This window comes from the organism of the source record quoted next, unplaced genomic scaffold, assembly GCF_019419815.1.
Source record: "Pyrus x bretschneideri cultivar Hongxiangsu unplaced genomic scaffold, Pyrus_bretschneideri_v1 Contig8, whole genome shotgun sequence".
Lineage (NCBI taxonomy): Eukaryota > Viridiplantae > Streptophyta > Magnoliopsida > Rosales > Rosaceae > Pyrus > Pyrus x bretschneideri.
This window is the reverse complement of record NW_025999820.1, coordinates 5,795,899-5,823,211: the sequence shown is the minus strand read 5'-3', so window position 1 is coordinate 5,823,211 and position 27,313 is coordinate 5,795,899. Positions and strand designations below refer to the sequence as shown.

The window sequence follows — 27,313 nt, the reverse complement described above, 5'->3', positions numbered from 1 at the left end:
CGTTGCGGTCCAGAAAATTTTAAATTATTTCAATATTATTTGTATTATATTAAAATTTATCTTTGGATCATTGCATTGTAATTATGCTCTTGTCGGAAGCCATGAGTGTGATAGGTGCGATATTTTGGTTAGCGGAAGCTTCTTCTTGGTCAATCAATGCAAAATATATTAGTTTCGAAGTTTCCCAGACAGCAGCTTTGCCATTTGGTTAATGAGGTAGGTGAAAGCAAAAGTCAGTGGATTCAACTAAGAAGTTCTTAGCCTCCTATATGAAACAGGATCGGATTGTTCCTTACATTAAGAGCATTTTTATTTGGGTTTTTTCATACTACTACGTTCTCCTCTTGTCTTCAAATTTTGATGGAAATGATTAAGTTAGTTTTCGAATTTTTCGGTGTCGTGTTTTGTTTGAGGGAAGCTGGAATGGCTGGGGGGCTTTTTGCAGGGGCTGCTGTAGGAACATTGTTTACTCTGCTGTATGATGTTGTGAAGGATGTCAAGGACAAGACTATGATGTTTAAGGAGCTCCTCAGAGATCTCAATTCCACACTAGAACCGTTAAAGCCGCTGATAGATGACTTAGCGAAGTACAAAGCGGTGTTGGATCAATCAAACAAGGAAGTAGAAAAAATTGAGAAACAAATGAAGAATGGGAAAGAGTTAGTTCTCGAGTGCTCCAAGCCTAGCCGGTGGAAACTCTTCAAAAAGTATAAATACACCAACCGACTTCTCAATTTGGATAAGTGTCTAAAAAGGTTGTTGACGATACTGGATGTGGAGGGAACAAGGAATACGTTTGAGAACTTGGTTGTTTCAAGGGAGATGGTGTTGTGAGGGAGGACTTGGCTGTTTCAAGGGCGACATTTGGTGTTGCGAGGGAGAACTTGGCTGTTTCAAGGGAGTCATTTGGTGTTGCGAGGGCGAACTCGGCCGTTTCAGGGGAGACATTTGGTGTTGCCAGGATGAACTTGGTTGTTTCAAGGGAGACATTTGGTGTTTTGAGTGAGACCTTGGCTGCTGCGAAGGAGATCTTGGCTGCTGTCCAGAAAAATGGTTCGGTAGGAAACAAAGAGGATGTTGTGATACAAAAGCAAGAAGGATTTCATGATTTGGGTTCAGTTCCAGAACCTCCACATGTTACAGTTGGATTGGATGAGCCTTTGAGGTATTTGAAGAAGATGCTTCTTAAGGGCGATTTCTCAATGTTAGTGCTGACTGCTACGGGAGGATGTGGGAAAACCACATTGGCAATGAAATTCTGTCAAGATAAGGACGTCAAAGGTATGATAGTACTTTCTAATAGCTAATTGAGAAGTGTTATAGTAGAATTAATCTGTAATTTAACATCTTTTTCTCTCGATTAGTACGACTAGTATGTTATAGATGTCGTTCGTTGAGTTGAAGCCTTTTGTATGAGTTTACAGCACCTATTTTTACCAAATCAAACCCAGCTTCAGATATACATAACACCAAAGTTAATCCAAAGTGTAATATTTCAATTGCTTGAATATTATGTCTTATTGGATATTAGTCTCACTCATGCGTTATATCAGTAAAGGATCGTCCCCATTGCTGATATACAGTTCATATCTGAGTCTTACATGAATATAAATGGAAAACCTCATGGGTAGGAATTTACTACACTAGCTTCATGATTCAACTACGTTCCATTAGGACAACAACTTTACTCGTTTCATACTCTTTGCATATACTAGGGCTGTACTTGAGATCAAGGTTTAATTCAAAAAAAATATATTCTTTGTTTACACATTTATCTAACATATTTCTTGTATTGTATTTTGATAGGTAAATTCAAGGAAAATATATTCTGTGTCACTGTTTCGGAACACCCCAACTTAGATGTAGAAAAGCTATATCAACGCATAAAGTCTCAGGAAGCAGGACAAGATCTACTGTTGGTCCTGGATGATGTTTGGTCCAACACTGTTCTTCAGAAGTTTGTTGAATTGAAGTTGCGAAATTACAAGATCTTGGTGACATCGAGATCTGAATTTCCAGGATTTGGCACTCCGTATAAACTCAAACCTTTGGAGTATAAAGATTCAATGACTCTTTTGCGTCATTCAGTAGCCCTGGGAGATAGCTTGTCTGTTCCAGAAGATCTCCTGAGAGAGGTTTATTTCTCACTATGCAATTCATGACAAAATATACTTTTCAAGGCCTAACAAATTATAGGGCAACAAAGTGGGGATAAGAAATTGTTTTGATCTTTTACGATCAGTATACAAATACAAGTATGCACATACAGAAGTGAACACCCATTTTACCATATGAACGTGCATATGATCATTCACGAATCACATATGATTTTAATTAAGAACTAAAACTAAAATAAGAATGAAGATAAGTAGGTAGTCATTAACCAGTTTCATGAAACCATTGAGATGTTAAAAGAAACTTGAACTTACAGTCTGCAACTCAGATAGTAGTTGACATCAATTGGTACAACTAACCTGCAGATACTAAAGCACTGTAAGGGAGTTCCGCTTGCCATTACAGTGACCAGGAACTCACTTAGCGGACAAGCTGCAGAATCCTGGCTTTCAAGACTAGAAGACTGGCGTAGAGGTTCTATTCTTGATTATGAGACTAAGTTGCTTCTTTGCCTTCAAAGTAGCATAGATGCCTTAGGTGACAAAGAGGCTATCACCAGGGAATGTTTCATGGACCTTGTTCATTTCCTGAAGATCAAAGAATCTCTGCTGCTGCTTTCATTGATATGTGGGCAGAGTTATATATGCTAGATGGGGACTTTCGGTCCATCAAGAACCTCCACGAGCTCGCCAGGAAAGGTCTGGCAAATCTTGTGATCACTAGGTACGCAAGATTTTATGTTTCTCCAGTATAATATTCTCATTGAAAATTTCTATGTTCATGAGTAGCTCCTACCATATTATACAACTGCAAGTCTGCAACTGACCGAGTTTGGATTGTTACCAGGAAGGAGAATATGGAGATTCTGGATAACTACTACAGCGAACACTTTGTTCGCCAGCATGATATGCTTAGAGAGCTGGGTATCTACATTGCGAAACTAGACCCAATAGAAGATAGAAAAAGACTGATTGTCGTAAGTGGACGCAATCAACCCAACTGGTTGAGGGAGCAGAAATCTCAAGCCATCAATGCTCGCCTATTATCTATCTCCTCTGGTTGTCCCATCTCTCTCTCTTTATAAAATGCATATACATGCATGTACCTATGACCAGCATATGTACACACACATACATACACATTCGTGCGTGCTCACATCCAAACACACACACACACACACACACTCAGATTTGAATAGCACTATCATTTATGTTCTCCACACACATCAACACATACACAAGTACATGTATATGTACACACGCAAATGCATGTGCTCACACAGACACACACACTAAAATATGCAGTAAAGTTTAATGTAATTCTCACCTACTCATATCTCGTTGCATATTGTTTGCAGATGTAACGTACCCAACACAATGGCAGAGTGTTCATCTACCACAAGTTGAGGTTCTAGTTTTGAATTTTAAGACAGAACAATGCCTTACCTGAATTTGTGCAGAAAATTGACAAACTGAAGGTTCTAATAGTCACAAACTATGGTTTATCACCTACTGAATTGAGTAATTTCTATCTTCTGGAATCATTATCAAATCTGAAGAGAATCAGATTAGAGAGTATTTCAATTCATTCCATAACCAAGAACTGGGTACCATTGAAGAGTCTAAAGAAGATATCTTTATTCATGTGTAACATGGGTCAAGCATTCCACAATTGTTCCATCAAAATTTCAGATGCCTGGCCAGGTTTAGAGGAAATGAATATCGACTATTGCCATGATTTGGTGGAACTGCCTGCCGAGCTCTGTGATCTTGTTCATATGAAGATTCTCAGTATCACCAACTGCCATAAGCTATCTTCCTTGCCTGAAGAGATCGGAAAGCTGAAGAATTTGGATGTATTGAGACTAAGGTCCTGTACAGAGTTGGTAAGGCTTCCGGTTACAATTGAGAACCTCAGTAAGTTGCGCTGCCTTGACATGTATAATTGTTTCGGCATTAGGAAGTTGCCTGAAGGCATTGGTAAGATGAGAGGTTTAAGAAGGATCAACATGGGACAATGCTCAAGATTGGAGGAGTTGCCTCTATCAGTGTGGGATCTTGACGAGCAGTTAGAGGAAGTGATTTGTGATGAAGAGAAGAAACCTTTCTGGGATTCCTTCTTAGCCAGAGACAAAATCAAGGTGACAAAAGAAAAATCCACTCTGAATTGGCTCGAAAAGCCTCAGTGATGAAACCTGTCTTTCCTCAATAAATGTTGAAGCAACATGTTTCTGATTTGCGTTGCATTGTTTTCCTCAATAAATGTTGGAGCAACATGTTTCGTTCATGGTTCTGTTCAATTTCTATGTTTCATCATATGAGTTTGTAATACTGTTTATTTCAATCGCTTTTGAGTCTTCATATCTTGTGTTGTTTTTTTTATGTATAAATATCATGTTATTGTTTTACACAACATAAATAATGTGTACTATATTTTTTTGGATTATACGAAACAAAATGTGTTTTAACTGCACCTAATATGTTAATTATGCACTGGGTTATATCTATATGTTTTTTTTTTTTTTTTTTGGTAAAGATTATCTAAGTTGTGGTTTACCATATTGTCAAAATATGATCAGTAGTGCTCGACCACAAGTGAGTTAACTGCAACGTAGAAATAATAGTTAAATATTTAATCAATCATTGCTCTTTGGTTCAAAACTTTCATTTGTCTTTCTCTATGCTTTTGTTTTCTTTCAAAACTTGCTTTCTCAATTTAGTAGGATAAGAAACAAAATTTTCTCTGTCACCATATGAAAGATTCCCAGACATGGTGATGCAGTTTCCTGGTTAATTTCCAAGTCTTCCTCCGTAGTCAATTGAACTTTTTTTTGTTTATCCTACCTTGCTTGATCACTGACAACGTAAGAGAAAATTGAACTTTGTATTGCTTGTTTTCTGAATCTCTTTATTTTGGGTTCCAAATTTAAAAGTGTCTCACTTTTCCATTATCATCCATCCAATCTAAAAAATAATTTGAGTCAGTGGTCTCTTTTTATTAATTTTTAATACTTCTTCTCATGTGTATTCTTTTATTATCTTTTTTATTATTTAATAAAATTGAGAGATAGGGACTGGGAACTGTTGTTATATTGGGAAATGATCTCTTTCTAATCGTTCTGAACAGAAAGGAAGTAACCTACTTTATAGTTGATGGCTAATCTGAAGTCTTGGTTCTTTTTTACTGTCTTGTGTTGGTGTAGAGAGTAAAGCTACTATTGTAATCCGATGACCAACTTTATGTGTAGTTCTACTCGCTTGATCTGTTATCATCACACCAACTCTTTTTATTTATTTTTAGTTCTTCCTCACACCTGTATTCTTGAGTATTCTTTTTTATTGTTTAATAAAATTTGGAGATAAGGGATTGAGAATTGTTGTTCTGTCTGGGAATTAGCTCTTTCTAATTGCTCTAAGTGCGAAGGAAGTAGCCTATTTTATAGTTGATGACTAATCCCGAAGTCTTGGTTCTTTTTTATTGTCTTGTGCTTATTTTAGAGAATAAAGCTACTATTGTAATCTAACGACCAAACTTTATATGAAGTATAGTTTGACTCGCCTATCCATTGTCATCCTTCCAACAAAAAAACAAATAGAGTAAGTCAATGGTCTCTTTAAAATTGTTATAAATAGGTAAAAGTTAGAGAAATAACCTTTGCTAAAAACAGGAGCATAGCGGGTGCAAAATATCATGCTATAATTTTAGTAGCTATAACACAAAGGATGGCAGAGAAAGAGAGGGAAGGAGATATACTGATATTATTTATTTGATTCTTTCTTTTGCAGTGTGTTTTGATAACACATGGATCACTCTATTTATAGAGCTACTCCCATGAGAACATTCAAAAATGATATGATGGCTACTTTTGACAATATTACTTAACAACAAATATATTACTATTGTTTTCACCTTTTTCCAAATGCATGTGGGATGTAGGTATACTAATGCATGTGGAATGTGGGCATACACCATACAACTTTTACAACACACCCCCTTGGATGCCCACATATCAACATTAGTTGCCTCGTTAAAACTTTGCTTGGAAAAAAACTCAGTGGGAAAAATCCATAACGAAGGAAAAAGAGTACAACTTTACCTGGATTATTGATATAGTGTTATGTAAGCTTATGTTGCCTCGTTAAAACTTTGATAGGAAAAACCCAGTGGGAAAAATCCTGATCGAAGAAAAAAGAGTACAACATGCATGTATCATGGATGCTCCCCCTGAATTATATCTCCCCATGATTTTGCATTCTTCAAATTTAGTTGATTGGTAAGCCGACGTAATCTGATTCCCTGTACTAACTTCTGAAATGTACACTTTGGTAAAGATTTGGTGAACAAGTCTGCCAAATTTTCATTGGAACGGATTTGTCTGATATCAATAACTTTAGCCTTATGAAGCTCATGTGCACTGGAAAACCTTAGAGATATGTGTTTAGTCTTATCGCCCTTGATGAATCCTCCCTTCATTTAGGCAACACAGGCTGCATTATCTTCATGGATGACAGTTGGAGTGTCTGTCTTTGAAGTTAAACCACATGAATTCCAAATATGATGGATCATTGATCTTAACCAAGAACATTCACGACTTGCTTCATGTAAGGCAAGTATTTCCGAGTGATTGGAAGATGTAGCATCTAGTGTTTGCTTTGTTGAGCACCATGAGATTGTTGTATCTCCATTAGTGAACACATATCCAGTTTGTGAGACGGCTTTATGAGGATTAGAGAGGAAACCAGCATCTGCATATCCAGTAAAGATCTGGTCATTTGTGGATTTTTCTGAGTAGAAGAGACTCATGTTTGTTGTCCCACGAAGGTATCGCAAAACATCTTTTATTCCTTTCCAATGACGAATTGTTAGAGTAAAACTATACCTTGCTAACAGGTTAACTGAAAAAGCTATATATGGTCGAGTACCTGTGCTAAATATAATAAAACACCTATTGCACTCAGATATGGTACTTCTGGACCAAGGACCATTTCATCATCTTCTTTTGGACGAAATGGATCTTTCTTAATGTCCGAAGAATGAACGACCATTGGCGTGCTAAGTGGATAAGCCTTGTCCATTCCAAATCGCTTCAGGATTTTTTCAATATAAGCTGATTGGTGGACCAAAATTCCACTAGCACAATGCTCGATCTGTAGGCTGAGACAATATTTTGCTTTCCCAAGGTCTTTCATTTCAAATTCGCTTTTCAGATATTCAACAGTTTTATTGAGCTCTTCAAAAGTTCCAACTAGGTTCATATCATCGACATATACTGCCACTATAGCAAATCCAAAATTGGATTTCTTAATGAACACATAATGGCAAATGACATTGTTGATATATCCTTCTTTGATCAAATACTCACTGAGACGATTATACCACATTCGTCCGGATTGTTTCAGCCCACATAATGATTGCCTTAATTTGATTGAAAGTATACTTGTGGTTTATTAGTCGTTTCAGGCAACTTAAGTCCTTCTCGGACTTTCATATATATGTTAGTATCTAATTCTCCATATAGATACGCGGTGATGACATCCATAAGTCACATGTCAAGTTTTTTTGAAATCACTAAACTTATCAAGTAACGGAACGTAATTGCGTCCATTACAGGAAAGTACATCTCCTCATAATCAATTCCAGGTCTTTGTGAAAGACCTTGTGCAACAAGTCGTGCTTTATATCTTGCAATCTCGTTTTTCTCATTGTGCTTTCTTGTGAATACCCATTTGTAACCCACAGGATTCACATCAGGCGGGGTTTGGACTATCGATCCAAAAACACTTCGTCTTTCTAAGGAATTTAATTCTGCCTAGATTGTATCTTTCCATTTAGGTTAATTTTTTCTCTGTTTGCATTCATCAACAGAGCGGGGCTCAATATCATTGTTTAATATGATTTCACTGGCTAGTGAGAATGTGAACATATTGTCGATGATTATTTCATTTTGATCCCACAATTCGTTAGTACATGCATAATTTATGGAGATTTATTTGCTTTCATGCACTTCTGTCTCTTCAGGGACATGTGTCTCATCAAGGACATTTTCCTTTTCAGAATCATGAATTGGGGATTTATCATTCCTTTTCTTTTCTTGAATGATTTCATTTGGATTCAGCTGTGCTCTCGTCTTTCTCTTTCGAGGGGCTAAATCTCTTGAACCTAGGGGTCTACCAAGCTTCAGGCGTGCACCAGATGATTCATTTGCTGCCACTTTATTTTTTCCAATAGGGACATCCATTTTTATAAGTGCATTTGCAGCTGGAATATGTGACTTTCTCACTTTTGAAACTAAATGCATATGACATTTGATTAGCAATACTTTGAAAGTGAACGATCCTTTCACTTCATTTTCATATTGAGTGCTTCGTGGATCAAAATGAGATAAGGTGGGAACAGCCCATGTCAACTCTTACCGTCCTTCTGGAACGGTATTTTCTCCCCTTAATGACGGGAAGACTGTTTCATCAAAATGACAATCCGCAAAATAAGCTGTAAATATATCACCTGTTAAGGGTTCCAAATATCTAATGATAGATGGTGAATCAAAACCCACATAAATTCCCAGTCTGCGCTGATGTCCCATTTTAGTGCGTTGTGGCGGTGCAATAGGCACATAAGCAACACAACAAAAAACTCGTAAATGTGAAATGTTTGGCTGATACCCAAACATAAGTTGTACTAATGAGTATTGGTGGTTGCCTATAGGTCTCAATCGAACCAATGATGCAACATGTAAGATGACATGTCCCCATGCAGAAACTGGCAATTTTATTTTCATAAGCAGAATGCGAGCTATTAACTGAAGCCGCTTGATCAATACTTCTGCTAAATCATTTTGAGTATGGACATGAGGAATAGGGTGTTCAACATCAATGCCCAATGTCATGCAGTAATCATCAAAGGTTTGGAATGTAAATTCACCAGCGTTATCAAGTCAGATTGACTTAATGGGGGTAATCTGGGAACTGTGCTTGCAACTTAATTATCTGAGCAAAAAGTCTCACAAAAGCTACATTTCGAGTAGACAAGAGACAAACATGTGACCATCTGGTAGATGCATCAACCAAAACCATAAAATATCGAAATCGTCCACAAGATGGTTAAATAAGCCCACAAATATCCCCTTGAATTCTTTGCAAAACTGATGGGGATTCAGCATCAACCTTTAGTTGTGATGGTTTAATTACCAACTTCCCTTAAGAACAAGCCTTGCAAAGGTATCATTTGAGATAACAATGTGTCTATTGAATAATGGATGTCCATTATAGTTGGTAATGATCCTACGCATCATGGTGGATCCTGGATGGCTCGAACGGTCATGCTAAAGCATGTAAACTTTTGAATCAATGAACTTCTGGTTCATGACAGTATGTGATTCAACTGTCTTTATGTATGTATAATGTAATCCACTCGACAAACCATGCAACTTCTCCAATATATGTTTCTGGGTATCATTAGAGGTAATGCATAGATACTCCACATTTTCTGCATTTTTCGTTTCAATGTGGTATCCATTTAAACGTATGTTTTTTAAACTCAACAAATTTCGAGTAGATCGAGTAGCATACAACGCATTTTGTATGGACAATATTGTTCCATTTGGTAACATAATCTGGGCTTTCCTTCAGCCTTCAATTGCGTCTAATTGGCTTGATATTGTTGTTACCCTTACTTTTGTAAGCATTAAACTTGAGAAATACTTTCGATCATGAAGTATTGTATGCGTGGTTGCACTGTCTGCAAGACAAATATCTCCACTATTTCTCATGTTTTGAGAATAACCACAGTTTTTATCCATGTTTTCTGAGTAAAGGGGCTCACAGTTAAAAACAACTTATTCATAAAAGGAAATTGAAATGCCACTTTTATTGAATTGAAATGCGAGTTTTAAACTACAAGTTCAGAATAAAAAATACATCAAACATAAATGATTCAATCGGACCGATACACTTCATTCCCTCTTTCCATAATGAATTCTGAAGCATCTAGGTGGTTTGTGTTCAACTGCCTTAATAAGTTGAGCACTGGATCAGGTATATCCATTGGTCTAGCTTAGTCAAGGAAATTGATCTTGACACCTCTCTCCTTAAGGGAGGCTTAATATAGATCCACCAAATGTTTTGGGGTACAACAGGTACGCGCCCAGTGCCCATTGCCACCACACCTATAGAAAGCTCCTTCAGAGTTTCTAAGAACGTTGTTCATATAAGCTTTTCCTTTGTGGCGATTTGCATTCTTAAAGCTCGGGCATAAATTATGCCTTAGAACCTGTTTGTGAAATTGGACACCATGGTTCTTGCCTTTCCCATTTGATTGGCCTCGCTTGGAGCCACGTCCTTGTTTGTAATTATTGCCACAATAGGATGTGGTATTCCCTTCAAGGGAAGCATCATTCACTTCTGGGAATGGTGCCGATCCAGTCGGTCGGGACTGATGATTCTTTATGAGGAGCTCATTGTTTTGTTTAGCTACTAAGAGCACAGATATCAACTGGTTGTATTCAGTGAAGCAATGCTCTCTATACTGCTGATGCAGGAGCACGTTGGAGGCATGACAGGTGTTGAAAGTCTTTTCCAGCATATCTTCCTCATTAATGGTTTCCCTACAGAGCTTCATCTGTGAGCTAATTCTGAACATCGTAGAATTGTACTCAACCACTAACTTAAAATATTGATCCTTAGGTGAGTCCACTCATAACGAGCTCTTGGAATAATCATTGTTTTCTGGTGATTGTATCTATTTCTCAATGCCTTCTAGAGAGCTAATGGATCTTCAACCGTTAGGTACTCGCTCTTTAGTCTTTCATCAAGGTGGCGACGAATAAAGATCATGATATTCGCCTGATCTTGAGATGATGTATAGTTTTCCTCCTTAATGATTTCTCTAAGATTTCCTGCCTCCAGATGGATCTTGGTATCCACTACCCAGGTAAGGTAGTTCTTCCTAGCAATGTCCAAGGCAACAAAATCAAGTTTTGCCAAGTTAGTCATTTTCTTTTGTAAAAGAGAGATGTGTAAGAACTTGCAATAATATGTATTCCTGGAGGAATATAGTGTTAGAACTTCTAGTTCTTACAAATTTTTCATTTTGATATTCAATCCAAAATGATAAGCACTCGAAACTTAAGGCTTGAGATTTACATGATTGATGAGAAAGACGATTGTACCGCACCATTCTTATTGAAGTAAGCATAGGATGGGCGATTATTTCGCACCACTCAAACTGCAGGAAAATTTAAATATGCAGGGTGGATGATTATACCGCACTACCTAAAATTGTAGTAAAATTAAATAGCAAGCAAATTTAAATATGCAGAGTGGACGATTATACCGCACCACCTAAAATTGCAGTAAAATTAAATCTGCAGTTCAAGATGGGTGATGATACCGCACCATCTTTGATCGCAGTAAAATTAACATAAATAAATACTGGGTTAGTAATCACGAACTACACCAAACAAGAAATCAAATATATAAGTAATTGTTAAATTGAGAACAAGAAGCAGACATGGTGCAAACAGTTCTTCACGAGGGTATATCCAATAGGTGAGGCAAAGGAAGAAGAAGAACAGTAAAATCCTAGGAGGAAACATTTTTTTTCTTTCAGCGAAGGGAAATGAGAAATGGTTAGAGAGTCGTACTGATAACATGTTATAAATAGGCAAAAGTTAGAGAAATAACCTTTGCTAAAGACAGGAGTAAAGCAGGTGCAAAATATCACACTATAACTTTATTATCTATAACACAAGAGATGGCAGATAAAGAGAGGGAGGGAGATATACTGATATTATTTATTTGATTCTTTCTTTCGTAGTGTGTTTTGATAACACATGGATCACTCTATTAATAGAGTTACTCCTATTAGAACATCCAAAAATGATTCGATGATTACTTTTGACAATATTACATAATAATAAATATATTACTATCATTTTCACCTTTTTCCAAATGCATGTGGGATTTGGCATACACCATACAACTTTTACAACAAAAATAAAGTTTTGATAGAATGAATCAATTTTTGAGTTTGCTCTTTTAAAATAAAGTTGTGATTTTTTACGGCTAAAAACACGAAATTCCTAATTGAATACACCCCTAAGTTTAAAAGGGTAGATTAGTAAATTGCCTACATGTTAGGAGTTAAAGTTACCTTTTTGGGTAAAATCTTCCTCTTGTTACTGTTACTAGTTCTTTCTGAGAAAAGTACCACCACCGTCGTGGTTGTTGAGTTGGAAGTGAGCGGTGACCGGAGAGAGGGAATGCAATTAAAAGGTTCCAACTTGCGGCTGATTGCGAGTGAACACAACAGTTTTCAGAAAAAAGATGGAAAACAGGTTTCTGGTAAGCGGATTCCTTGTCCACAAAGAAATAAAAAGAAGAAATCCCCCATGCACACCAACAGTTTTGCGTTGCGGTCCGTAAAATTGGACAAGACTATGAGGGGGCGTTTGTTGCGCCGGACTATCTCGGACTGGATTAGCTTCAAGGACTAAGCTGGACTGGCTTAGACTAGACTAAACTGGACTAACTTAGTGAAGCGTTTGGTGCAGTATTGGACTAAGAAGCTGTATAATAACAAATTCTAATATTATTTTATTTAATATATAAATTATTAATATTTTATTATGATCTTATCTTTTTCTCCATCTTTTCCTACCATTTCCGTCCCACTCTTTTCCTCTTCTCTCATCGTCTCACCCTCTCCCTCTTTTTTTCCTCTCAGACCTCTCAATTCATGTCTCTTTCTCATTCCTGATCAAACTCCTTATTGATTCCAGTCTCTATTTCTCTATCCTCCCTCCCTCTCTAGCTATGCGTTGTTTGAACGGAACCTCACAGCTCCAATTTTCCCGACGAGTTGCAGGTTTCCCAATGTGTTTTTTGGCCAACCCTCATTAAATTGGATGAAGTTAGCACCGCCAAAAAATTCATCACCGACTGGACCGAGATCTTAGCTTTGCATGCTCGAATTTGTCATGGATTTGAAGAAGCCCAAACAGGCCGAGACTTCCAGGCCATTTTCCGGCCACATTCGACCACATTTTGGCCTCGATTCAAGTAAAATCGTAATCTTGTCACTCCCAGCTTCAATTTGGTATATTTTATATGAAAGTTGGTTGTGAAATGGATCTGAAAGAGAGTCGGGAAGTTAATGATTGATCTAGGTGACCGGCGAAGACGAGGAGTCTGTTGGGAGTGGTCGTTGAACATGACAAGGACGAGAAATAGAGGATAGTCTTAGCTAGTCCCATGGTTATTGGGGGGTCTCACTAAGACCTCTTAGTGAAGGGTTTTGTCCATACTAGTCCCCTTTAGTCTCATTAATGTTAATCCCAGTATGGAACAAACACAGTATTGGACTAATAGCTAGTCCAGTCTAGTCCAGTCCGAGTTAGTGAGGGCAAACAAACGCCCCCTGATGTTGTTAAGGATGGGCTTTTTGCAAGGGCTGTTGTAGGAACATTGTTTACTCTGCTGTATAATGTTGTTAAGGATGTCAAGGGCAAGACTATGATGTTTAAAGAGCTCATCGAAGATTTTTGGAGTGCTAATAACAATTTTCTATATTTATATACATTTTATTTTATTTTGGAAGTCGACTTCCTTTTTATTTTGTTTCTTTATCAATATGGGAGTATCACTGACTGTGACTCTGTGCAACTAGTTGTTGATTTGTTTTGAATAATCAACATTATTTCTTACAATGTCTTGGGTGTATGAATAACAGAAAGAAAACAGTCATGATACAAGCTAATAGTAGTAATACTAATTAGTAAACAACTTGTGCATGATGTTTGCTTATAACCAAACTAATAGTAGTAATAGCCTTATGTTATTCTTTATCTTGCTTGATCACCAATAACGTAAGAGAAAATCGAACTTTGTATTGCTTGTTTTTAGAATCTCTTTATTTTGGGTTGCAAATTTAAGAATGTCTCACTTTTTTATTATCATCCATCTAACCAAAAAAATAAATATAGTCAAGTCAATGGTCTCTTTTTATTGATTTTTAATTTTTCCTCTCACTTCTATTCTTTTATTATTTAATAAAATTCGGAAATTGGGGATTGACTGGTACTACTGTTTTATCGGAAATTAAATCTTTCTAATTACTCTGTGCAGGAAGAAAGTAGTCTATTTTATAATTGATGGCTAATCCAGATGTCTTAGTTCTTTTTTACTGTCTTGTGCTGGTTTAGAGAGTAAAACTACTACTATAATTTTAAAACCATACCATATATGTAATGTAGTTCGATTAACATAATCCATTATATATCATCTTTTCAACCGAAAAAATAAATCGAGTCCAGTCAATAGTCTCTTTTTATTGATTTTTAATTCTTCATTTGGCAGCATGATTATTGAAGTTGATCCGTAATTCAAAACCAAGAACGTGCTTACAATTTTATATTACGTTGTCACGAAGCACATCATATGTGAATTTGGCCTTGGATAATTTAGAATCTGTTATTGCTAATCTTTTTTAATCAATTTTTCTCACATTTTCAAAGTTATATTGTCTGATCTGCTGGTAGTGGGGGAACAGTTTTCAGTGTGATCTACGACATCTTCAAGGAGGCGAAAGCAAAGACGTCCATGTTCAAACCCGTCTTGGATGTATTTTGATTTCCTTTACGTTGATCATGATGACTAGTGGTAGGTTTATGAATTATTTTCCAGGAGTTAATGAGTAAAAGTAGTACTCAACCTTCTTTTAGAGCACAAATATTAGCGGAAATTCTCTCATGAACATGTTTTTTCATGAATGAACTGTTGAGATCTAAGATAGACCTCATTTTCGACCTACTCTAAGAGCAGTTCCACTGGGGAACCGATAGGCCGGCACCCAGCCAAAAAAATGGCCCGACACCCAGGCTTTGCACTCCAGCCTAGCGGATAGGCCGACACCCAGCCTAAGCCAGGCAAGAGACTGGCCCATAATCGACATACCTATGGGACGACCTACTTGATGCAGGCTGACATTAGTCACTTTTATTTTTATTTTTTTTTGCGCCAGAGAAGGACTTGTTGTGGAGGTCGAGTTCGTCGGAAAATCTGAAGAAAAAAAAAAATGCACCGACAACATGTTTGCATCAAAGCAAAGGTTTCCAACACGATTTATAAGTTAGAAACCATAAGAATAGGATTGAGAGCTTACCCAGGTGAAATGCAAGAGATTTCACCGAGAATTGGACCTTGAACTCGTAGGAGTTTGTCCGTTTTCCTTTGTCGGAATCACATGCAAGGAATTAAGCCCTCGAATTAACCACAAAAATTGCAACACAACAGGATTTAAAGCTCAAGAACACAATACAGTGATAGAAACATCACTTGGGTTAGAGATTGAGAGCTCAAGCTCTCGACTTCAATGGTAGGACCTCGCACCATGCACCGATGCCGCATGCAAGGCCATGGTTGGGTTCCTTGAGCTCCAGGGATTACAAAAATAATATTTTGTGTTTGATTTGTTGAAGGTTTTGAAGAGGAAGGAGAAGGAGAGCTCACGAGAGTGAGCTGGAAAAGAGAGAGAGGGAGAGAAAATAGAGAGAGAGAGAGAGAGAACTGATTGGGGATGTAGAGGAAGAGTACAGAGGGTTAGTGGAAAGGTGACTTATCTTTTTTTTTTTTTAATACAATTATTATTTTATAATAAATAATAATAATATTTTAATAAAATTGATTAGGCTATTTTTTTTTAGGGGTGGAGATGCTCTTGACCTATTACTATTCATTAGGGTCTATCACTGTTCATTGAGTGGATAAATGTGTTGGCGCAAAGTCTTTTGGAGTGGAATTGCTCTTAGGGGTGGAACTGCTCTAAGGATTGCAAGACGACAAAAATGTATAGGCTCAAGTGCATAATATGGGCTAAAACTTTTGCGGCTCAAAGACTTTTGGATCCAGTTAGAGCATCTCTCCAAGAGAAACTCTAATTTTTTTTTAAACTAGCAAGTGAACGATATAAAAATATTATTTTAGCTACTCAACTTTATCTTTCATTTCCAACAACACTCTATTTTAACAAATTTTAAACATTTTATTATTAAAAATTCAAACTCAGCTCACTCATTTTATAAAACAATATTCCCTCTTCATTTTCTCCTTGCTCAATGGTCTACCCTCCAATGTTTTTTTTTTCTTTTCTTTTTAACATTTAGCAAGTGAATAGTTGCACTATAAATTTAAAGAGTGATCGTTCATTTTGTTATGATAGAGACTCTTTTATAACATCTCTTAGAGATGAATATTTTGAGTTTTGCTCTTTTAAACAAGAGTGTTTAGAATGTTGATTTTTTTACAACAAAAAAATACGAAATTCCAATTTTCCTATTAGTGTGGTGGTACAAAAAATATAGAAAATAAATTTAAAAGGGTAGATCAGTAAAATTGCCTATATGGTCGGAGTTAAAGTTACTTTTTGGGTAAAAACTTCCTCTTGTTACTTCTGAGAAAAGAAACACCGTAGTAGTGGTTGCTGAGTTGGAAGTGAGCGGTGACCGGAGAAAGAAAACACAATTAAAAGGTTCCAACTTGCGACTGATTGCGAGGGAACACAACACTTTTCAAAAAGGGATGGAAAATGGTACTGTTTGCGTTGCGGTCTAGAAAATTTTAAATTATTATCTTATTTAGTTATCTTCGGATCATTGCATTGTAATTACGCTCTTGTCGAAAGCCATGAGTGTGGTAGGTGTGATATATTGGTTAGCGGAAGCTTCTTCTTGGTCAGTCAATGCAAAATATCTTAGTTTCGAAGTTTCCCAGAAAGCAGCTTTTGCAATTTGCTTGGTAAGAAATTCTTAGCCTCCTATTGACTCAGAATCGGTTTCTTCCTCATATAATGAGCATTTTTATTTGGGTTTTTCATACTGCTATGTTCTTCTCTTGTCTTTAAGTTTTGATTGCAATTATTACTAGTTAGTTTTCGGATTTTCCGGTGTCGGGTTTTGTTTGAGAGAAGCTGCAATGGTAGGAGTTGGGGAGATTATTGCAGGTGTTGCTCTGGGACCAGTGTTTACTCTGCTGTATGATGCTGTTAAGGATGTCAAGGACAAGACTATGATGTTTAGAGAGCTCCTCGGAGATCTCGATTCCACGCTAGAAGCGTTAAAGCCGCTGATCGATGACATTGCGAAGTACAACGCGGTGTTGGCTCAATCAAACATGCAAGTTGAAAAAATTGAGAAACTAATGGAGGATGGGAAAGTGTTAGTTCTCAAGTGCTCCAAGCCTAGCCGGTGGAAAGGCTTCAAAAAGTACAAATACACCAAGCAACTTCTCAGTTTGGACAAGTGTCTAAACAGGTTGTTGACGGTACTGATTGTGGAGGGAATAAGGAATGGGGTGGAGACCTTGGCTGTTTCGAGGGAGAACTTGGCTCTTTTAAGGGAGATAGCTGGTGTTGTGAGGGAGAAATTGGCTGTTTCAAGGGAGACATTTGGTGTTGCGACGGAGAACTTGGCTGTTTCAAGGGAGACATTTGGTGTTGCGACGGAGAGCTTGGCTGTTTCAGGGGAGACGTTTGGTGTTGCGACGGAGAACTTGACTGTTTCAAGGGAGACATTTGGTGTTGCGAGGGGGAACTTGGCTGTTTCAAGGGAGACATTTGGTGTTGCGACGGAGAACTTGGCTGTTTCAGGGGAGACATTTGGTGTTGCGACGGAGAACTTGGCTGTTTCAAGGGAGACATCTGGTGTTTCGATCAAGACCTTGGCTGTGTCGGAGGAGATCTTGGCTGCTGTCCACCAAATTGGTTCGGTTGGAAGCAAAGAGAATGTTGTGATACAAAATCAAGAAGGATTTCATGATTTGGTTTCAGTTCCAGAACCTCCACGTGTTACAGTTGGATTGGATGAGCCTTTGAGGCATATAAGGAAGAAGCTTCTTGAGGGCGATTTCTCAATGTTAGTGCTGACTGCTACGGGAGGATGCGGGAAAACCACATTGGCCTCGAAATTCTGTCAAGATGAGAAAGTCAGAGGTATGATACTACTTTCTAATTGCTGATTAATTGAGAAGTGTTATAGTAGAATTAATCTGTAATTTAACATCTTTTTCTCTCGATTACTACTAGTAGTATGTTATAGATGTCGCTTGTTGAGTTGAAGCCCTTTGTATGAGTTCACAGCACCTATTTATGCCCAAATCAAACCCAGCTTCGGATATATATAACATCAAAGTGAATCCACAAATGTAATATTTCAAATGCTTGAATATCATGTCTTATTGGATATCTGGTTTCGAAATTCAAGCTTTCTTTTTTCCATGACTAATATGTGGTATATCTCGGATATCATAGTTCACTCATGCATTATATGGTAAAGAATCGTCCCCATGTCTTATTGGATATCTGTTATACGGTTCATGAGAGGAATATAATTGGAAAATCCCATGGGTAGGAAATTTTACTTGACAGGGTAACGAAGCATTTACTACACTAGCTTCATGATTGATCAGGTTCCATTAAGAAAATTGCTTCACTTGTTTCATACTCTTCAATTTTACCATGGTATATTGTTCCTTGTTTTCACATTTATCTAACATATTTCTTGTATTGTATTTTGATAGATAAATTCAAGAAAAATATCTTCTTTGTCACCGTTTCTAAAGAGCCCAACTTAGATGTTCTACAAGAGCTATATCAACGCATAGTCTCAGGAAGCAGGACAAGATCCTATACTGTTGGTCCTGGATGATGTTTGGTTCGAATCCAAATCTCTTCTTCAGAAGTTTGATGAATTGAAATCACGAAATTACAAGATCTTGGTGACATCGAGATCTGAATTTCCAGGATTTGGCACTCCGTATAATCTCAAAGCTTTGAATGATGAAGATTCAATGACTCTTTTGCGTCATTCAGCATCCCTGGGAGATCGCTTGTCTGTTCCAGAAGATCTTCTGAGAAAGGTTTATTTCTCACTATGCAATTCACAACATATATACATACCAAGGCCTCACAAATTATAGGGGCAACAAAGTGGGGAAAATAAATTGTTTTGATCTTTTACGATATGTACACACATACAGAAGCGAACACCCATCTTACCATATGAACCTGCAAAAGATCTTTCACTAATCGCATATGATTTTAATTAAGAACTAAAACTAAAATAAGAATGAAGATAAGTAGGTAGTCAATAACCATTTTCATGAAACCATGGAGATGTTAAAAGAAACTTGAACTTTCTGTCTGCAACCTGGATAGTAATTGACATCATTTGGTACAATTAACCTGCAGATACTAAAGCACTGTAAGAGAGTTCCCTTTGCCATTACAGTGACTGGGAAATCACTTCGCGGACAAGCTACAGAATTCTGGCGTTCAAGACTAGCAGACTGGTCTAGAGGTTCTATTCTTGATTCTGAGACTGAGTTGTTTCTTTGCCTTCAAAGTAGCATAGATACCTTAGAAGTTATCATCAAGGAATGTTTCACGGACCTTGCTTCATTTCCTAAAGATCAAAGAATCTCTGCTGCTGCTTTCATTGATATGTGGGCAGAGTTATATAAGCTAGATGAGGACTTTCTGTCCGTGAAGAACCTCCACGAACTCGCCAGCAGAGGTCTGGCAAATCTAGTGATCACTAGGTACGCAAGCTATTAAGTTTCTCCTGTATAATATTCTCATTCCATATTTCCACATTCACGTGTCACTCTGACCATAATATGCAACTGCAAGTCTGCAACCGACTGAGTTTGGCTTGTTACCAGGAAGGAGAATATAGAGATTCTGGATGACTACTACATCGAACACTTTGTTAGCCAGCATGATATGCTTAGAGAGCTGGCTATCTACAATGCAAAACTAGATCCAATAGAAGATAGAAAAAGACTGATTGTCGTAAGTGGACACAATCAACCCAAGTGGTTGACGAAGGAGAAGCCTCAACCCATCAATGCTCGCCTATTATCTATCTCCTCTGGTTGTCCCATCTCTCTCTTTATAAAATGCATATATGTGCACATATGCACGTCTACCTATGACCAGCATACTTATCCATGTATATTCACATTCGTGCGTGCTCACACACACATGAACGCATACACAAGCACATGCATATATGCACATGAACACAGAGACACGCTAAAATTTGCGCTTAAGTTTCAATTAATCTCCTTCTCTTATCTCGTAGCATATTGTTTGCAGATGGAACGTTCCCAACACAATGGCAGAGTGTTGATCTACCACAAGTTGAGGTTCTAGTTTTGAATTTTAAGACGGTGAACAATGCCTTACCTGAATTTGTGCGGAAAATTGACAAACTGAAGGTTCTAATAGTCACAAACTATGGTTCATTGCCTACTGAATTGAATAATTTTGATCTTCTGGAATCATTATCAAATCTGAAGAGAATCAGATTAGAGCGCATTTCAATTCATTCCATAACCAAGAACTTCGTACCATTGAAGAGTCTAAAGAAGATATCTTTATTCATGTGTAACATGGGTCAAGCTTTCCACAATTGTTCCATCAAAATTTCAGATGCCTGGCCAGTTCTAGAGGAAATGAATATCGACTATTGCCATGATTTGGTGGAACTGCCTGCCGAGCTCTGTGATCTTGCTCATGTGAAGGTGCTTAGTATCACCAACTGCCATAAGCTATCTGCCTTGCCTGAAGAGATCGGAAAGCTGGAGAATTTGGATGTACTGAGACTAAGGTCCTGTACAGACTTGATAAGGCTTCCGGTCTCGATTGAGAACCTCACTAAGTTGTGCAGTCTTGACATGTATAATTGTTTCGGCATTAGGAAGTTGCCTGAAGACATTGGTAATATGAGCGGTTTAAGAAGGATCAACATGGGACAATGCTCAGGATTGAAAGAGTTGCCTCTATCAGCGTGGGATCTAACCGAGCAGTTAGAGGAAGTTATTTGTGATGAAGACAATAAACATTTGTGGGAATCCTTCTTAGACAGACACAAAATCAAGGTGGCAAAAGAAAAAACCAATCTGAATTGGCTCAAAAATCCTCAGTTATGAGAACCGTCTTTCGTGATTTCGTTCTTGCTTCTGTCCAATTTCTATGTTTCATCATATGAGCTTGTAATACTCTTTATTTCAAACTCTCTTGAGTCTTGAGATATTTTGTGTTGTTTTTTTTTTTTTTTTTTGGTGTATCATGTTCTTGTTTTACACAATATAAATAATGATATATGAAACAAAATGTGTTTTAACTGCATCTTATATGTTATTTATGCATTTGGTTATATAAGTTGTTTTTTTTTTTGGTTGCTTACTTTGGTCAAGATGATTATCTAAATTATGATGTACCGTATTGTCAAATTATGATCAGTAGTGTGCTCGACCGCTAGTGAGTTACTGCAACGTAGAAATAATGGTTAAATAGGCCAAAACAATCAGGGACTCTTAGCGGGCGCCGCCGGTTTGCTCGGTCTCGGCCCTCCCTCAGGAGTAATCTGCCTTGAAATACAACCGGTTCTTCTCCTACTGCCTCTCCTCCAAATCCAGCGGCACTGGATACCTCAGCTTCGGCAAAGGCGGCGGATCTTCCAACGCTGTGAAATTCACACCCCTCGCCGACGTCTCCCAAGGCGTGAAATTTACACAGGCCTTCAGCAATGACCTGGAGGATGGCAGGTGGCTCGAGCTCTTCGAACGTGTTGACGATGATTTCTTTGGATTTGGGAAGATATGAGAAAAAGGAGAGGAAGTCCCAATAAGCAGGGTTGTCTCGGTCGAGCACCGGCTCGATCATGTGTATAGCCTTCAGAGGAGATTTCCGTCCGGGGAATTCCAAAATGGTGTCGGTGAGGTCCTTTGAACTCTGGGTGGTTTGTTCATGGATCTTAGGGAAATACAAAAAAGCAGCCAGAGCTGCGGCCCAGAAGAGGTCGATGATGAAGGCGCAGACGACGGGTGAAACGGAAAAAAAAAAAAAAAAAAAAAAAATTGTTAACGGGTGAAAGGGATGATCTGTTTGCTTAACGGGTTAGGATTGGATAACCCGTTAAATTAACTGATCAGATGAATCCCGATCCAAACCCAATAAACCCAACCCATTTACACGTCTACTTGATATACAAATGGATAATCGTGATTAATTTTTGGGTTTAATTTAGCTGTTGATGATTGTGGATGAGTTGTGAAACTTCTTTTCTATTATGTGATTTGTGCCTGTTATGTTTTTCTTATCTTGATTATATTTGATTGAGGTCATGATGATTTATGGGTATTTATTAAATATGATACAGGTCTGAGCATTCTGGTTAGCAGGCCCGCTTAGTTGAATCAGCTAAGTTTCATGTCTGACATCGACGTACAGCTTCCCACTGCCTTTGGTATGTTTTCTGTTAATTCATAACTCATTTGAGTGTGTTTGTGCACTTGAATGCATGCCTGTGTACCTAGATGCCCGAGAGATCATTTTTTAAATTGAATTCAATTGGATAAGTTTTTTAATTGAAAACCTGGATACCCAGATGCTCCAAAGATCATTTCAGTCATCGATACAGTACTGTGGTAATTTAGTAGATGTGCAGTTTGAGAACTGGTGTCATGCTAAAATGTTGGGCCTCTTTCTTTTAAATTTTTCTGCGTACCGAGTGTAAACATAGTTGATAATGTTGTTGTTTACAATTCCCTGTCAGTAGACAGAACCTAGGGAAAGAGTGAAAGAGTATGCAGGTATTTCCTCTGTTTTGCGTGAGTCTCAATTGCCCAGTGCATCTATATTTGATAATAAAATTTAATACATAATTTGAATGGATCAAAGATTTTTTATTGTTGAAATGTTTGACTGAAGCTTTTAGACTCAATCAAATAACCGTTTATAAGAGATTAAGACACATGTAGGACCTATTGTAAAAGAAAAATAAACAAAGGTGAAATCATTGCTACAACCATAATTTGGTTTTGTCATTTATAGATCATATTCCTTGATAATTATCAAATAAAATTTAATTTTGACATGTCTACCACTTGAATTGTGCGGAAATGTCTTAAATCTTTCACTTTTATACTGCTACTCCAATGTTTTCTAATGTAGATCCATGTGGCGTTTAGGAAACCAGAGATTATGAGGTTTGAATATTTTCCATTTTTAGCTTAGTTTTGGGTAGGGAATTTTGATGAATTTATGTTTTTTTCCTCTTTTTCGGTGTTTTCAGGCGGCTGGAGCTGAATATGGAGAAGGTTTTGAGACTTCTAGACCTATTGGACCTCTCAAGGTTTATGTTGTAAGGAATTTATGGAGTTTTATGTATAGTAGTGAAATTGTTTGTGTGTTATGTTGAATTTAATTTAATGGTTATACTTTATGTTGTTATGAGTTACTGTTGTTGATTTTTACTTTGGATTTTTTGAACAACAGACTGCAAGGAGATTTTCATAAACTGATATGATATGCCATGAAACTGGATGAAGCGTATGGTCTTATATTCTCTTTTGACAATTTCGTGGTAAGTTTCTTTAACACTCATTAGTTATGTGTTCTAGGTTCTGATGGGTAGAGGAATATCGTAGCTATCACGCTTTAACTGTGCAATTATTAAAAGATATCTAATGCTTATCAGTGGGTTTTTCCGGCAAGTGTTTTCAAGTTTTTCAGTGAATTTCTCTTATCTTCATTTTATCTTTTGAGTTGCATGTAATAGTTTATGGTCAATGTGATTTGATCGTGTAGGAAGACTAGCAAGTAGCAATGATGCTTCTTTTTAAGTTAATTACACTTCTTATTGCAGACAAAACCATTGGGATGACAACCTTGCATTTACGTTCTTTCGAAGCAATCCATATGTCCATATTGGTAAGCATCATTTTCCTATTTTTCTTTTATTATATATTTAATCAAATTGTAGTATTCTAACCAACAATTTGTTACTATAAGGGAATTAGCTTCATTTATTCAAAGCCTAATTAGTTAATTGATAAATTTATCTTTGTAATGTTATCATGCTTGGATTTTAAATATCTTAGCAATTACCTCAAAATCTGTAATAAATTTACCCTTTTTTCTGTTGGAAATTTTGGAATTTTGGGTCATTGGAGGAAGAGGAAGAGTTTAGAGATCCCAGGAAGGAACATGGAAACTGCATCAGAGACTTTAGCTAAACTGAAACCGAATCCCCACCCAGAAGATAAATTTTATTTATAGACTTTCAGAGACACTTCCATTGCCCTACCTTTGTCTCAGCTTCCCCCAGACCGTTTAGTTTTGTTGCTTCTCATTCTCCTTCATTTATTCCTGTAATTTTTCATGTTTTACAAATTATTTGAATTTTGGATGTTAGATTGTTGTTTCGTTATGTATTGGGGTTTGTTTGATTAATGTGTTCTGTTGTGTTGTGTGAAATTGCATTCTTTGTTTTGTTGTGTTTTATTGGATATGTCAGAGTTATACACATGCATGAACAACATATTACAATTTTGCGTTTAAAAGATGTCCAGTTTACGATGTTTTTGAGTTTTTCAGCTACTTTGTTTTTTATTTTCAACCCAAATAATTAACCTGCACTATGTTGTTGCCTATTTTATGCATGCATTTTTCCGTGCACGCTTCATGCCAAAAGAAGAACGAGCAAGCCACTTTCTTGGAGGATTTGAAGGATCACGATTCACATTGATGATTTTGTTATGCTACTTGCTTCAAGACCACCGTGCAAAAGGTTTGTTCCCCTTTCGCATTTAATACTTTTACGGCATGTTCGTAAATGTTTTCATTGTTCATTCGGTTTGCTTCTAATTTTGATTAGGTAATTTTGCATTCGTTTTTAGTTCTTTGGAATGTCAAGGAGTTGTCGCGGAGATGAGCAATGATACCAAGGAAGTTGGAGCGAATTACCTTTGTAAAATAACAAAATAAGAATTTTTTTGCAGCAAATAAACATCTTTCCTATCCTGATATATTTTTATTTAGATTAATCAATGTTATCCCAACATGTATTATTAGCTCAAATTCATATATTGCAGCAGATTTCTATTCCCACAGCAACGTGCGGGCATTACTATCTAGTATTATCTAAGTGCTCGACCGCAAGTGAGTTAACTACAACGTAGAAATAATGGTTAAATATTTAATCAATCATTGCTCATTGGTTCAAAACTTTCGTCTGTCTTTCTCTATGCTTTCGTTTTCTTTCGAAACTTGCTTTCTCAATTTAGTAGGATAAGAAACAAAATTTTCTCTATCACCATATGAAAGATTCCTAGACATGGTGATGCAGTTTCCTGGTTAATTTTCAAGTCTTCCTCCACGGTCAATAATGATAATAGAAACACAAGTTCATAGCGCGCGGAAGTTGCTAATGCCTTAGCTTCTTTCAGTGCGGCTGCTAGTGCCTATACGGCTATAAATGTTGGACCACCGTTCTAGATTCTGTAGTTGTCGCTTATACTCATGACCTTGAGTTTCATCTTGTTTTCATTTTCATTGTTTGTTTTTTTCTTCGGGGGTTTAGGTCGTGTTCCCCCGCCTATATTCTTTTATTATCGTTTTTATTATTTAATAAAATTCGGAGATAAGGGACTGGAGGATGTTGTTCTATTGGAGAATTAGCTCTTTTTAATTATTTTGAGTAGGAAGGAAGTAGCCTACTTTGTTGTTGATGGCTACTCCCTGATGTCTTGGTTCATTTTTATCGCCTTGTGTTGGTTTAGATAGTAAAGCTACTATTATAATTCGACGACCAAATCTTATATATAGTGTAGTTCAACTCGCATGATCCATTATCATCCTTCCAGCAAAAAACAAAAAACAAAATAGATTTAAGTCAATGGTCCCTTTTTATTGATTTTTATTTCTTCATTTGGCAATAGGATTATTGGAGTTGGTTTATAATTCAAAACCAAGAGCATCTGCGCATTTTTTTAAAAATAAAGATCTCACATCGTTCTTCGTTTTATCCATTTTCAATCCATGAGCTCTATGTTTCTAGCACCTGCACATATTTTTTTTAAAGAAAAAAAATATAAAAGAAACCAAACACCCTCACCCTCACCCAAAAACCCCCAATTAAAAAAAAAAAAAAAACCCTAATAAGCCTATATACATGTGGGTTATTCATGTCAAGTTCACATGATCAAATATAAAGAACGAAAAGAAACTTACAGGTTCTTGGTTGCTTTCCATGATAAAATTGGAGAGGGTGCATATTTTTTTATTTTTTATATATATTTTTTTTTTAAGGAAAGCAAGAAATAGAACTTGGAGAGAGTAAGAAGTGGGAGAGACAGTGAACACCAACAGCAAAACAAAATGGAGGGAAATTTGGGAAGAAAAAAAATAGGGGGAAAGAAAAAAAAAACATTAGATTGATCAATATTATATATTAATTAGTAGGAAAAAATAATTATGAGAATTTTAAATATAAAAGAATGATAAAAGATAATATTCAAGACTTGTTACGTGACGAGTTTTAAGTGTATTGTAGTGCCACTCAGTGAAGTCCAATGATAAGCGAAGCTTCCCAAAAAATTTCTCCCAAAGAACACCCGAGGCTTGTTCAAACAAAAAAATGGACAAAATAGTGAAATATGTGCATTATCCATGTGAGGAATGTAAGTCTAATCGAAAGAGAAATGGAATACAATCCTACAAAAAGTTGGTAAGAATTTAGAGTTTATGGGCTCACTTTTTTGGGTGCTAGCTAATGCATTAGAGAAAATAAATAGTCTTGGAAACCAACTTGCAAGTGTAGAAAAGAAATGGTTTGCCAATGGAAGTAAATTTACTATGTAGTATTATCTAAGTGCTCGACCGCAAGTGAGTTAACTACAACGTAAAAATAATGGTTATTTAATCAATCATTGCTCATTGGTTCAAAACTTTCGTTTGTCTTTCTCTATGCTTTCGTTTTCTTTCAAAACTTGCTTTCTCAATTTAGTAGGATAAGAAACAAAATTTTCTCTATTACCATATGAAAGATTCCCAGACATGGTGATGCAATTTCCTGGTTAATTTCCAAGTCTTCCTCCACAGTCAATAATGATAATAGAAACACAAGTTCATAGCGCGCGGAAGTTGCTAATGCCTTAGCTTCTTTCAGTGCGGCTGCTAGTGCCTATAAGGCTATAAATGTTGGACCACCATTTTAGATTTTGTAGTTGTCGCTTATACTCATGACCTTGAGTTTTGTCCTGTTTTTCATTTTCATTGTTTGTTTTTCTTTTCGGGGGTTTAGGTCGTGTTCCCCTGTCTATATTCTTTTATTATCGTTTTTATTATTTAATAAAATTCA

At 36.8% G+C, this 27,313-nt stretch overlaps 2 protein-coding genes and 1 pseudogene across 2 annotated transcripts; 2 read left to right on the top strand and 1 right to left on the bottom strand.

The window, feature by feature from the left end:
• The first annotated feature begins 423 nt into the window (after positions 1-423).
• Positions 424-20,480, top strand: LOC103957580 (annotated as a pseudogene).
• LOC125473006 lies at positions 10,213-10,752 on the bottom strand. The gene has a single exon (XM_048575221.1). The coding sequence runs from the start codon at positions 10,750-10,752 to the stop codon at positions 10,213-10,215; it is 540 nt and encodes a 179-aa protein (XP_048431178.1).
• On the top strand, positions 16,773-24,978 carry LOC103956378 (probable disease resistance protein At5g66900). The gene is given in 11 exon segments (XM_048575720.1): positions 16,773-18,096; positions 18,684-18,765; positions 18,767-19,022; positions 19,354-19,703; positions 19,827-20,038; positions 20,263-21,060; positions 21,063-23,314; positions 23,449-23,536; positions 23,819-23,883; positions 24,647-24,742; positions 24,852-24,978. Coding segments are annotated over 7 exon segments (2,808 nt in total). The 5' UTR covers positions 16,773-17,081; the 3' UTR covers positions 21,158-23,314; positions 23,449-23,536; positions 23,819-23,883; positions 24,647-24,742; positions 24,852-24,978.
• Positions 24,979-27,313: the final 2,335 nt, after the last annotated feature.